We start from the raw sequence: 14,153 nt of genomic DNA on the forward strand, positions 1-14,153 counted from the left end.
CTTATATGGTGCCAAAAGGATCGAGATTTTTGAGGCTACCACGTTTATATGGGCTTACATTGTACCAAACGGATCAAGATTTTTGAGATTACCACGTTTATGTGGACAGTGGACTTACATGGTGCCGAAGGGATCGAGAATTTTGAAGCTGCCACGTTTATTTGAGCAGTGAGCCAATGAGTACATTTTAAGATATTTATGAATTAAGAGCTTTGATTTAGCAGGATTCCAAGATCCAAATTTTTCAGGGTGACGTAGATTTTTCCGCTGCTGCACGACAAAAAAACTATATAAATATATATTTATATGTTCTTTATTGATACATTTATATTTATATATAATATAATATAATATAAATATAAATATAAATATAAATATAAATTAATATAATATAAAATATAATATAAAGATGGGGAGTCCGTTAAACCTGCCGGGTTTTCTGCTGCTCCGTCATGCGTTCTTTCCCGACTCGTAATATATACCTCTCTCTTTTACAAAAAAACAAAATAATAAAGAAACTCCCAAAAAATGAGTATATTAATGTTTTTTCATACAAATATCTTTATCTTATAAACATGTACCAGATAATTTAGCAAATTTATGTATATAATCAAATATTAAATAAAGTCGAATAATTGCAATGGATTTATAATTAATCTAACACAAAAACTTTTGTAAAATAGATCATTTTATCAACGTGACTCGTAAATTTTTTGTGGATAATTCTATATGTACATAGGATGTTAAAAAATTATCTCAATTTTTTTAAAAATTATTTTTTTTCAATCTACAATTGTTTGTTTTGATCACAAAAAATTTTAATAAAAATATATATATTTTTTATTTAATTATTTATTGTTCAGTTTTAAAGATATGAAAAACCTTTTTTCGTACTTGACCAATCAAGTTGAGTTGTTGTTAAACAGTAAAATTCATTTTTTTAAAAATTATATATACCGTAATCAATAAGAGATCACAATATATCTAATCAAATAAAAAATTAAAATTTATTTTTTAAAAAAACTCAATTTGATTGGTCAAGTACAAAAAAAAGTTAGAGAGAAAAATATTAAACTAGTATCATAAATATTATTAAAAAATTGAAAATTTATAACATATAATTAAAACTCTAAACGTGAATTTCGTAAAATTATACAATAAATAATAAAAAATTTAGTCTTCATTAAATTTTTTTTAGAAAGTGCAATTGTAATTTGAAAAGAAACAATTGAAACCAAGAACATCAATGATTAATACCAAAATAAGCCGATGGACAACATATGCGTGCATGCATACAACAAAATTGACGTAACTACCAACTACGGTCTGATTCCATTTAAAAAACCAAAACAAAAAAAAAAGGTGAAATATTACATATTATATTTATATTTATAATTCCAAAAAACGCAGAAAAGAAAATGAGAGCAGAAAGAGAAAGTTCAGAGAAAGTGAAAGCCTCGGGAGAGGAGAGAGAAAGCCAGAAAGGTAGTGAAAAAAGTGGTGAAGAAGGGAGCTTTCTGCAAAAGGGTCTCCAAAAAGAAAGCTACGAGGAGGGAAACAAATCACTACACACACAAATATATTAATCAAGGGACTGTGAGTTTGTGTGTTGTTGCAGCATTTGGTCTCTGTTATACTCAACATCTCTGCGTTTTCCAAAGCTGCTTTTGTCTCTCCCTGAGTGAAGAAAGGCTCGCCGGAATATACTCTCTCCGGTGGCTGTTTCAGAGGCCAACGAATTTTAGTTTCTTTTTTCTATGCTGGAAAGGTGAACGACTTTTCTTACCCTGTAATATTCTCAAGTTTAAAGGTGCGAACTTTTTTTATCAAGTTCTGGAATTTCAAAAGGGTTGATTCCATTTGTTTTGTTGTTGTTTCTTGGCTTGTGTTTTGAGGTTCTTTGCCTGGTTATTTCAGGCGAGATGAAACTCCAGTGAGGTTTTTGTAACTCCGGTCAGCTGAGCCGGGTTATATAACCAAGATTTCCTAGAAGTAGGCAGTATTAAACAAAGATAAAATGAAGTCTTCGTCTTCCACCGGCGCTGTACCTCAGCCGGCAAACGCCGCTCCACCCGCCGCCGAAGGTGACTCCTTTTCTTTTCTCCCTCCATTTCTCTCTCCACGCAGGCAAAATTGTAGTTCGCCATCGTTGGTCCTTTTAATCACGTGGGATTTCTTGATCTTGGCAGAAAGATTGGATCTTCAATTTGTTAGAAAAAAGAAAGAATCGTGAATAAATAAATAAATATTTGAGGGATTTTGGCAGGTGAGAAGAAGAGCATAAATGGCGAGCTATGGCAAGCGTGCGCCGGTCCTCTGGTAAATCTGCCGGCCGCTGGGACCCACGTCGTCTACTTCCCTCAAGGCCACAGTGAACATGTTTGCTTTCTTTACTTTCCCATTTATTTTTTACTACAACTAGCATCTGTCTTACGAAAGTCCAGTCCTGCACCAGTTGCTAACGTGCGCCGTTATGGTGTCATATGCTTTGCCATTGACATTTATCAAACCCCCCCTTCCTTATGTCAGCTTCTGACTTGATAAACATAACTTGCTCACATGCAAGGATTCCATGATTGTTAAGAAACAATATTTTTTTTCTTATATAATAATTGGGTTTGTGTTTATGGATTTGGTGAATCAATCCTTTGCTATCGTGAGCTGGTGTTTAATATAATAAATTGGAGTATGATCAGATGATGGGATCTGAGTGGGGGGTGGGGTAGGTTAGCAAGCCCGAAAATATTGAAAAGGGGAGGGGCCTTGAAGAAAACGAGTGAATTGCAACGGGCCTTGGTGGACCATGCTAATGTGCGCATTAATGCTAGTAGGGTGGGTCGGGATTCTCCCTTTCCAATTTAATAAAAGAAGATTTATTTCACAACCTTTATAAAAGTGAAATTTTTTGTCTCCCCTCCACAACTTTTTGAAGTCATTTATGTGATGTGGAGTTTTATAATATGATTGAAGTCGAATGAACTCGGTACAAACTTGAAAATGAAATGCTGTTTTTGTAATCTAATCATGTGCTTATTACATAAGGGGTTATATATGTTGCGAAATCAAACAGTTATGCTACTGCATTCGTTTATCTAATTAGGATATTTCTCCTTAAGCTAATGGTCGATGTCTTTGGAAATAATGTACATCATGCTGTGGATGAAATTTTGTAACCCGACGATTACCATTATCTGATGAGTTGGAAGTTCATGTTTCTATTTTATTGCTCATGAAATGAATATTTCAGTGGGTTTTAGGTCCTATTAATGCAAGGATGTGTGGAGAGTTTTCCTTTTTTGTAGGCCATTTTCTTATGCAAATGCATGTAAATCACTTTCTTCAGGTTTCTGCATCTATGAGAAAGGATGTGGATTCGCAAGTCCCGAACTACCCGAATCTTCCTTCAAAATTGCTTTGCCTCCTTCACACGGTCAATTTGCATGTATGTTGATAAATGACGTCCATTTCTTCTTTAGGAGGCAATTTTTGAGCTTATTTTTCCATGTCTAAATGACGAATGATTATGTTTTGGCATCTGTTAGGCTGATCCTGAAACGGATGAAGTTTATGTCCAAATGACTCTCCAACCAGTGCCTTCGGTTTGTATTTCTATTAATTGAATGAATAATGCTTACAGGGCCATCTTTTCCATTTTTGGTTGCTAATCTGCAAACTAATTGATACTTCTGCGTGATTTAATCATTTGCAGTTTGACAAGGATGCTTTATTAAGATCAGATCTGTCGACAAGAGCAAATAAACCCCAAACAGAGTTTTTCTGTAAAACATTGACCGCAAGTGATACTAGCACTCATGGGGGGTTCTCTGTACCTCGTCGTGCTGCAGAAAAGATTTTTCCAGCTCTGGTTAGTAGTGATATTGTTTGATTTACTTCTCCACAAAGTTAGAGCCTAAGGAAAGTGACTCAACAATAAATTTATCTTTTAACACACTTATGTATGTAAGTTGGAGATTGGGCAAGAAATTTTGGGAATCAATTTTCAAGTTATACACTAGCAAGTTACTTGACATGAGACACTAAAGGCATAGTAATAAATAACCAATCAATCAAAATCAAGAAATATAGTATATGAAAATTACAATAAGCCTACTTGCAAGTTGCAACAATTGTGAATAAATCCTAATTTATGTGTGTTGATGAACCTGCCTGCAAGAATGCCCTCAAACACTAATATTTTAACTGTATATAAACCAGCGCTGAATATGGAATTGGTGCAGAAATCTTTGAGGCAATACCTTGCTATTTATACACTTGAGAAGGCAGAATTAATTTGTGCCTATTATCTCCCTCTCGTTATTTTGGTTTAATTACAAAAATTTGTGAACAAATAAATTATGAAACTTCTGGAAATTTGAGAAGTCTGACTGGTGGATTTCACATTTTGTGCCAAAGGTTTTCAACCTCTAACCTTCTTTGTTTTTATATAACACTTTTTGAAAGCTTGAGCTCAAAGGATGAACCCAATAGTTGTTTTATATTTAGTATAAGATAAGAGCTCAAAGGATGAACCCAACAGTTGTTTTATATTTAGTATAAGATAATTTCCCATCTTCCGTTTCTTAGTTCATGATCTTTTTACATGATGAAGAATGCTCTTCTCCTCTTAGGATTTCACAATGCAACCACCCGCTCAAGAGCTTGTAGCCCGAGATTTGCATGAAAATGTCTGGACATTTCGCCATATATTTCGAGGTAAAATTGTGGAAATTTGGCTCTACTCTTTGGGTAATACCTAAGGATAAATCTAAAGGTGGATGTTTATCTCATATGTGAGGTCCGCTAAAATAAGTGTGGATCCCACATGTATTGATAAATATCCACCATTAGATGCACTCTTAGAGCAATGCCCCGAGGGTAGGATCTCGTTTCCCTTAAATTTCTGCCTCTTACGTGTCCATTCTTTGTTGTGGTACTTTCTCGTGCAAGAGACTACAAAATGAGTTCGATAGATTTATTTTCAAACCTTCAAAAAATACATGTGTGATGGGGCATGAATAGAGTTTATGGTTTTTTATTACGTATAGGACAACCGAAACGTCACTTGCTTACGACTGGATGGAGCCTTTTTGTTGGTGGAAAGCGGTTGTTAGCAGGAGACTCGGTCCTTTTCATTAGGTAAGATTGCCTATTTCTTATATAGTGATGACTTTTTTGCTCAAAAGGTTTTAAGTGTCAGCATGAGATAAAACATATTAGTTACTACTGTATATACCAAATTGAGCATGAGATAAATCATATTTAATTAGTCACTACGAAACCAAGTGGTGGTTTGGCTTGGGCACTCAATTCAAATTAATTTTAGTCATTTTTAGAAATGCAACAAACCAAAAATATTTCAGGAAACAGTTGTGGCACCAACACCATGCACAAACCTGACAATTTGGTGTTATTTAAATTTTAAACGATGAAATGATTCCACGTTTCTATTGGATACACTATTATTTCAATTTGGCTATTCTCTTTTTTTTTTAAAAAAAATTTTAAATTTAGTATACACATATAATTGCTGACACATGAACGTTTTGAGCAAACTAGATTTTTTTGCAAAGTTCTTATGCTTTACTTCAAAGAAAAATGCTGTTGTATATTCATGATTAGAGTTATGGGTAATTTTCCGAAGGGATGAAAAGCAACAGCTTCTCCTGGGCATAAGACGGGCTAACCGACAACAAACCAACTTATCATCATCCGTTTTGTCGAGTGATAGCATGCATATCGGGATTCTAGCTGCAGCAGCCCATGCTGCTGCAAACAACAGCCCTTTCACCGTGTTTTACAATCCCAGGTCAGTGACTAGTCGTTACATATTTCTGTAAAGCCTTTTTTTGATGGAGTGCTTTGAGTTGTTTACTTGATATATCACTTTTTCATTTTCATGCAGGGCTAGTCCATCCGAATTTGTCATCCCTTTAGCGAAGTACTACAGATCAGTTTGCAGTAATCAAATATCTCTTGGTATGCGCTTCCGCATGATGTTTGAAACTGAAGAATCGGGGACAAGAAGGTGGTGGTTAATGTGTTTTATTTAAACTTGTTCTGTTTGTCCTTAAATTTTTTAAAAAAATTATTTAGTAAAAAAAAAAGGTTAACTCAATAAGCATATCATATCCGCAGATATATGGGTACGATAACTGGAATCACTGACCTGGATCCTGTCAGATGGAAGAACTCCCAATGGCGCAACTTACAGGTAAAATTTCCCTTTCCGAAATAATCAAACATCAGTAGAAGCAAAAACCGACTCGTGTTTGCTAGATGGGTTCAAGTTAGAGGTTTAAATGAATAGAGTCGGCTCACAAGCTTTTCGAGCCGGTTCGAATAATATTTGTTTCGGATTCAAAATTATCGAATTTGAGCCGAACTCAAGCCCAAATTATTTTGTTCGATAGTTCGTGAACCACGGGCAAGCTTTAATTTTACTAAAATAATATAATTATATATTTCGAGCCTTTATTTTCGAGTAGTTTGCGAATATGTTCAAATATTTCGAGCCGAAATCGAACTCGAGCCTTGATTCGAACCAAATTCGAGGGAAAATATTAAAATTTTGTAGCTTGAGTTAGTTTTTCTTCATTTTCAGCTCGAGTCGGTTCGTCTATAGTCGTAGTACTTCAAGTGTATGTACATATCTTCGCTGTTAGCTTGCATTTTGTTTCTCTCTCAACCCTTGTACCCCCAATTTTCAAACGATAGAGATAATTGATACCTCTTTGTATTACTCATGAGTAGGTAGGTTGGGATGAGTCGACTGTCGGGGAACGGCGAAATCGTGTCTCCATTTGGGAGATTGAACCGGTAACGGCTCCATTTTTCATCTGTCCTAGCCCACCACTCATTCGTTCCAAGCGCCCTAGGCAACCAGGAATGCCAGGTAGGAGACTTCTTCATTCTTTCTCTTTAAGTCTGTGTGGCGTTAACTGCTACTTGCATGCTCAATTGAGCTTAAAGTTTTTTTAGTTTGAGCTTTTTGACAAGCTAGAGCTTGAGCTCTAGCTCAATTTTAACTGTTCAGCTCACAAGTTGTCTCATTACTATATTATATTTTGATAATAATAATTAAAAACTAATATTCTTGACATACTATATCTTATGTAAGAATATAATAATCGGTTTTAATTACAAAGCTTATTATGGTGTTAATGAGGTCAAGCCACTACATGTTCATTAGATAATTTTTTGAGCCACAACTGTGCTACCGTTTACCACCAACGTATGTCGGTTTAGATGGTGTTTCCTCATGATGTTAAATCATTGTTGTGGGACTCTTTCCACTGACTTCTAAACAGTAATCCTGACAAAAGTGCAAATATATGTAATTAGAAAAAAGTAGAGCGAGTGACATGGGACAGGCTTTACCTGCTTAATGTTCCTTTCTTTATTGTCCTTTCTTGGTCAGCTTTTGACCTGCAAAGGTATCTTTCTTCTGGTCCTTCATCGGTGCATCTATTAAATGATTACGAGTGAATGCCTTGCAGATGATGACGTTTCTGATCTAGACGGCATATTCAGGAGGGCTACGCCCTGGCTCGGAGATGAGTTTGGCCTCAATAAAGATCATACTCAAGGGCTCCCTGGCTTTAGCTTAGCTCAGTGGATGAACGTGCAGCAAAATGCATCTCTCCCTAACTCAATGCAACCAAATTATAGCAACCCTTTATCTACTTCTCTTCTTCCAAATTTCAGTGGTAGTGATATTTCACATCAAATATTGGGTGCTCAACTTTCGAACAACATGCAGTTTAATGCTGCTCAGAGGCTGACTCCACCACCACAACTAGATCATCTCCAAAAGCTGCCACCCTCGACTTTGAATCCTTTAGGCTCAATTATACTGCCACAACAGCAGTTTACCGAAGTTACTCAAACACCGAGGCAAAATTTACTTGGTCAAGCTTTACCCACAAACCAAGTCCAGTCTCAGAATGTTCTGCAGCAGCAACAATCTCTTCTTAACCACCAGCTTCAAAGAAATTTTGCTCAAAATCTAGCTCAGCATCAGGTTACGAGTAACACTCTGCAGCAGAATCTGATGCCATCCCAGCAACCTGATCATGTGTCAGATAACCAAGTACAACTCCAGCTCTTACAGAAGCTCCGACAGCAACAACAGTCACTTTTAGCGCAGCAATCGGTTGTGCAACAGCCTCCCCAACCAACGCGACTCCAAGATCAGCAGAAGCATCTTTTAGACATTCCTCCAAACTTCTCGAGGGCCATGACAGCGACCCAAATTCTTGACTCATCTAAATCACATGTTATTGCGCAGCAAATGACGAGAAGTAACAGTCAGACAAATCTTAAGTTTGCCCTCGCCCAATCGCCCCAGCAAACGAAACTTCAGCAGTCTCATGTTGTTCAAGAGTTACCCGGACACCTGGGGAATGCCTTGAATCTAATGAACAACCACATTTCGGCAGACGGTAGAGGCTGTATAATACCTGGAGCTATTGGCGGTGGAGGGCATTCCGTAGTTACAGATGATGTCCCATCATGTTCAACCTCACCATCAATGAACAACTGTCCAAATCCGGTTCAGTATGCAATCAATTCAAGTGGTCTTGAGACGATGCCTTCTAATGGAAACTTGATAAAAGATTTACAGCAAAAAGCTGATGTTAAGGCCTCTTTGAACTTACCCAAAAGCCCTGACCTTGGATTTTTCACATCACAATCCTACATCAATGGAGCCCAGTTAGATTACTTGGACAGTTCATCTTCAGCAACATCAGTTATTTCTCAGAATGATGCACAGATGCCACAAACCAACCCGGTTTCTTTCAATCCTCAATCAATGTTGTCAAGAGATGCAAGCCAGGATGTTGAAGTTCACGGTGACATGAGGAACAACGTTGTTTCTTTTGGTGCTAGTATCGAGAATCAGTTTGGTGTGCCCATGATGCAAGAATCATTTATCACAAAAAACATGGAGGGATCCAGTAAAGATTTCACAAGTAATTTCTCATCAGAAGGTGGCATATTTTCTAGCTTAGAGAACCCCAAAGTAGCACAACCTGAACTCTCTTCGTCGATGGTTTCACAGTCATTTATTCCAGATATGACATTTAATTCCATCAGTTCCACAATGAATGATGGCAGCTTCGTGAATAGAGGTGCCTGGGCTCAACCTCAAATGCCTAGGATGCGTACTTTTACAAAGGTTGGTTGTGTTTATGATCAATGTTGTCAGAATCTTGGGGATGTGGCTGATTCAATGGAAATGGGGGTGAATTTTGAATATTTAGAAAATTAAATTAAATAAAAAGGTTTTAATTGTTTCGCTTGATTACTATACTAGATCTGCATTGGAATAGTGCTGAGGAATTATTGTAGCCTTGTTCATGTTCTTGCAGTCTATTGTTATAACTTGGTCAGTGTCTTCTTGAAGGTTTATAAGCGTGGTGCTGTTGGAAGATCGATAGATATTGCACGTTACTCAGGCTATGATGAACTTAAACAAGATTTGGCTCGTAGATTTGGTATAGAAGGACAACTAGAGGACCGCCAGAGAATTGGTTGGAAACTTGTTTATGTGGATCACGAAAATGATGTCTTGTTAGTTGGTGACGATCCTTGGGAGTAAGTGTTTCAAGACACCCTTCACGTCATTATCTGTCAAAAATTATTCGTACAAATTTCAAATTTGCTTTTTTTCAACTTCAGGGAATTCGTGAACTGTGTCCATTGCATCAAGATCCTGTCTCCTCAAGAAGTCCAACAAATGAGCTTGGATGGAGATTTTGACAACGGCGTGCTTCCGAATCAAGCTTGTAGCACCTCTGATAATGGCATAAATTAACCAAATAAAGGCCAGTTATCAAATCCCATTCTAATTCAAATTCCCATACCTCCGCAGTAACAAAGTTTAGCCAATAACTGTGTTTCGTTTCCCTATTGCACATACTGTTAAGTGAAAATAGCACATTGTTGTTTCTGTCTCGCCTTGTCCTTGCTTCATAGGTTATTATACAAGCATCGAAAATCCAGGCACCGCTCAAAGTAGTGAAATCTTGTCTCAGAATCTGCATTAAACTGCAGGCAAGGAAACAAGTCCAGAACGAATTCAAGATTCGAGGAGTGCTATTCATTAGCAGATACACTTCCGTTTTTCTGTGAACCGTATTTCACCTGTAAAAATTTTCCTATATGTAATTTAGAATATAACACTAAAAAGGTATATCCATGTATGTACAGATTTTGATGAGAGAGAGAAAGATCTTCTTCATCCACCATCAAAGGCATGAAGTAACCACCTAGGCGCGGCCGCCAACTTTGAAACCGGGCACGCACAAATTATAATTAACATGAGTTGATTTGATATTATATATAGAATCAAAATTGGCAAAGAAAGAAACTTTCATATCAAGCTGTAAGAAATGTGCCATGTCCTATAAACTAATCAATTAATTCGACTCCAACTAGCTATATATTAAGATGTGGCATGATTGATATCGTCGGATGACTCTCTTGAGGATTTCATGTCAGCTTCACTTGTGTACGATGAATAGAAATCATCATCGCCTTCTTTTTCCTTGATTTCCTCGATCTTCAGCTCTACTTCTTTGATGTCAGGTCTCTTCTCAACTTCTGCATCACAGCAGTTCAATCCAATTTTCAACAGCTTCATCATCTTTCCTTCACATTGTTTGTTCGCCCCCATTTCCTTGTCGAAAAGGTCCACGGTGCTGCTGTCGTCTCGCAAAACGGATTCCACCCATGTGGCCAAGTCAGTGTCGCTCCCTTTGCCTTGCTGCAAGAAATTGGATGGGAATCTTCCGGTCAAGATTTCCAGGATTAGGATTCCCAGACTCCATATGTCGGTTTTCTTTGTGACTCGGCCGCTGTGCTTGTACTCGGGTGACTTGTAGGAGATCATGTGTTCTTGTGCGTGTTCTTGAGTGATCACCGGGACCAGCCCGTAGTCGTTGAGGACCGGATTGAAAGACTTGTCGAGGACTATGTTGGAGGATTTCAGGTGACCATGGGGTGCTGTTAAACTCGGGAGCTGGTCGTAGAGGTAAGATAGACCTCTGACTATTCCTTTCACGATGTTCAATCGGGTCGGCCAGTCCGGAGACGGATGGCCGCGAGATCGGTTGCCTGAAACAAAGAGATCACATTGAAGTTTAGTGTAGGTCACTAGTCAAATGGAACTGATTAAAAATACAAATATCATCTGTGATACTAAAGGTTTATGTTAGTAGCCAAAGTTTGGTGTCCAATAAGTTGTTTCTCTCTTTCTCTACTTTTAGCAAGAGTGGGGAGCTTTGTGAAATACCGTGAAGATGAACAGAAAGGCTGACATTCTCCATGAACTCGGATACTAAGAGCTTCTCCTCTTTCCTGTAGTAGAACGCGACGATCGGAAGCAAGTTCGGATGATCCAGTCGACCCAATCTCCTCATGTGCTCATTGAACTCCTCTCTGTTCAGATTATTCATATGCCTGAATCTTTTTACAACCATAACTCTCCCATCATTCAGAGCGGCTTTGTAAGTCGACCCGAATATCCCACTGCCTAGGATCTCTGCCGAGGCCTTGAGTAAATCCGTCATGTCGAATCTGTCATCGGATTCTTTCAAGAAGGTCAGCCTTACACTCTGATCAGATTTCTTGGACTGATCAGGGGGTGATGATCCTACAACAGCAACAGTGGATTGACCTTCTTCTATTCTGCTTAAACTGGAGATAGATGGTGTCTGATCGTGTTGCGTTTTGTTGCGACGCAGAATGATGACCACTGCTACAAGTGCTGCTAATGCTGCAGCCACAAGTATGGCGAGGACGATTATTGAGCCGATGGACAGATCGCCTTTCGCGTGGCAGGGTTTCAAAGGCTGCCCACAGAGATCTTCATTACCTGCGTTTGGGGAGAGATTGAATGTCAAAAAACAAAACTTGACAGAATCTGAATAATATTCAGAACCAAAGTCACCAATTGGAACATTGGAATCTGATTGACATGTAGCACAAAGTGCTGGGGAAAAAGAAAAAAACTTACCAGAAAATGCAGAAGGGTTCATGTGACTGAGGGTACGAGGAATCTCCCCAATCAATTGATTGTTTGATACATCGAACACTTTCAACCTGTCAGTGTGTGTAAACTGAGGTATGGTTCCGTCGAATTCGTTGTTTTCGAGCAACAACTCCATCAACCTCGGCAATGTAGTCAATGATTCAGGGATGGAACCCGAAAACTTGTTGTTAGCCAAATGAATTTTCTTCAAAGACAGCATCCCATCAAAAGTATTTGATGGGATTTCCCCATAGAACTTGTTATTAGACAGGAAAATGCTTTTAAGGGAACCAAGTTTAGTAAAATTTGGCAAGTTTCCATCAAAGTTATTGTTCATAAAGCTCAAAGTCCTCAAATTTCTCAACTCCCCGAGGACATCCACATCAATGACACCTCCTAATCCCATGTTCTCGAGCTGAAGCCCCCAAACAAATCCGTTCTCACACAACACTCCCCTCCATTCTTCGTGGTCCCCGTTGCAGGGCGGGTTGGAACCGTCCCAGTCGGCCAAACCGCCGGCATTGTTGAGGGATTCCTTGAACTTGCGCAAGATCTCGACGTCTGACTCACTCGAAGACGCGACAAAACGCATCAAGCCGATGGCTAGAAAAAGCACCACGCCACCCGAGGGAAAGCGTCCTTTCCGAGCCATGGTAATGTGGTGGAAACGATGGCAACAAGCGGTGGTGCGCGCACTAGTGTGTGCGCGCCCGGAGGGATGGAATCCTAGAAATGAGAGAATGGGTTGTGTTGAGGGCAGAGAATGAAGGGGGGGTGAAATGAAGATCTTGTGGGTGTGAAAGGAGAGAGGAGACTGGGTGTTTGTTATGGTGGAATCATGGGACAAGTGGTGAATATTTTGAGGTAAAATTGACTGACAGTGCCCGCTTTTTCATTGCATGGGATCATGTGGAAAGGCTTCTTGCATGAGAAGTATGCGCTAGGCCTTCAATATCTTGTCTTGGCTCAAAATATATACTTGCAGATTTTGACCTTCTAAGTACTATTAATTTTATTCGACTTTTACAGGTATACATGTGCATGGGAACCACTTCTAATTTTACGGGAATTCTTCCAAATATGGGATTTTTGAACTTTGTTTTAAATAACTTTCGAAGTTAAATTTTGATTGGTAGTGTAATATTTAATTCGTGGTAGGAATGGTTAACTACATATTTCTTTCTTTTTTTTTTTTAACCGAGAAATAACCGTGATATTATAATTAAAAGTTCGAAACGTGTTTCATTATAAGATTTATCACAACCAAAAGGGAAAGCTTCCGGGGGAGGGAATAACAAAAGATGGATCTTCGAACATGACTTGTAGAACTATCATGAGCCAATAAACGTCTAATATCTGCTCCTACGGCTCTAACATAGCTAAGATCTTTTTTCGGTTTCGTAACTGCTTGTTTTACCGGTAGAGGTGTCAAAATGGGCTAGCGGGACGGGCCGGCCCACAACCGTCGCAACCCACCATTAGGCGGGGCGGGTTGGGAAAACATCAACCCAACTCACCTATTTTAGGTGGCGGGACGGGCCTAACCGGTGGGTTCACGTGTAAATTGACGGATTTTTGCGGGCCAACCCGCAACCCACCTTTAAGCGGGACGGGGCGGATCGGCCCACCTTTTAGGCAGGTTGAAAAATTGTCAACCCAACCCATCAATTTTATATAGCGGGGCGGGCTAACCCAACGGGCCTAACCCATTTTGACACTTCTGCTTACCAGATAAGATCGATGAGATGTGTTACATTCTCGAGTGGTCTGCATCCCGCCATCAATCAAGGCAAGCTCAGCATAAAAATTTCGAGAAATTCTTGTAATATTTAGTTCGTGATAGGGGTTTGTTAGCTACAGAATTCGTCTTATACAAAAATTCAAACGAACTTATATTTTATCAGTTTTATAAAATTTCAAACCAAATCATGAATTTTGGTTTGCTCTGGTTTGGATTAATATTTTTAAGTTTTTATTTCATTGTGAATTAGTGTATGAGATTTTATAATTTGAAAAAAGTAGCAATTAACTATAGAAGTTGAGTGAACATTTTATTTGATAGTGAATGATATAACATGTGGAAAAAGATATTTTTTCCTGGATTATTTTTGAATCAAAC

The 14,153-nt window shown here is 38.4% G+C and overlaps 2 protein-coding genes across 2 annotated transcripts; one reads left to right on the forward strand and one right to left on the reverse strand.

The window, feature by feature from the left end:
- Nucleotides 1–1,439: 1,439 nt before the first annotated feature.
- Nucleotides 1,440–10,234, forward strand: LOC140886275 (auxin response factor 19-like). The gene is made up of 15 exons (XM_073292797.1): nt 1,440–1,810; nt 1,918–2,084; nt 2,267–2,379; nt 3,344–3,442; nt 3,543–3,599; nt 3,710–3,865; nt 4,629–4,713; nt 5,046–5,136; nt 5,642–5,806; nt 5,903–6,025; nt 6,136–6,211; nt 6,751–6,892; nt 7,497–9,178; nt 9,407–9,597; nt 9,682–10,234. Exons 2-15 carry the CDS (start codon nt 2,018–2,020, stop codon nt 9,815–9,817), a joined length of 3,183 nt encoding a protein of 1,060 aa, XP_073148898.1. The 5' UTR covers nt 1,440–1,810; nt 1,918–2,017; the 3' UTR covers nt 9,818–10,234.
- A 77-nt stretch (nt 10,235–10,311) lies between these two features.
- On the reverse strand, nt 10,312–12,813 carry LOC140886277 (pollen receptor-like kinase 1). The gene is made up of 3 exons (XM_073292798.1): nt 12,020–12,813; nt 11,297–11,878; nt 10,312–11,118 (listed from the first exon to the last, which is right to left on the reverse strand). The coding sequence occupies exons 1-3, from the start codon at nt 12,684–12,686 to the stop codon at nt 10,448–10,450; spliced, it is 1,920 nt and encodes a 639-aa protein (XP_073148899.1). The 5' UTR covers nt 12,687–12,813; the 3' UTR covers nt 10,312–10,447.
- Between the last annotated feature and the right edge of the window lie 1,340 nt (nt 12,814–14,153).

This window comes from Henckelia pumila, chromosome 3 (genome assembly GCF_033568475.1).
Source record: "Henckelia pumila isolate YLH828 chromosome 3, ASM3356847v2, whole genome shotgun sequence".
NCBI lineage: Eukaryota > Viridiplantae > Streptophyta > Magnoliopsida > Lamiales > Gesneriaceae > Henckelia > Henckelia pumila.

Coding starts and splice junctions, on each gene's coding strand:
- LOC140886275 (XM_073292797.1), top strand. CDS start 2,018: ATGAAGTCTTCGTCTTCCACCGGCGCTGTACCTCAGCCGGCAAACGCC. Junction 2,085..2,266: donor CGCTCCACCCGCCGCCGAAG/GTGACTCCTTTT, acceptor GGATTTTGGCAG/GTGAGAAGAAGAGCATAAAT. Junction 6,212..6,750: donor CCCAATGGCGCAACTTACAG/GTAAAATTTCCC, acceptor ACTCATGAGTAG/GTAGGTTGGGATGAGTCGAC.
- LOC140886277 (XM_073292798.1), bottom strand. CDS start 12,686: ATGGCTCGGAAAGGACGCTTTCCCTCGGGTGGCGTGGTGCTTTTTCTA. Junction 11,879..12,019: donor GAACCCTTCTGCATTTTCTG/GTAAGTTTTTTT, acceptor CCCCAAACGCAG/GTAATGAAGATCTCTGTGGG. Junction 11,119..11,296: donor CCTTTCTGTTCATCTTCACG/GTATTTCACAAA, acceptor TCTTTGTTTCAG/GCAACCGATCTCGCGGCCAT.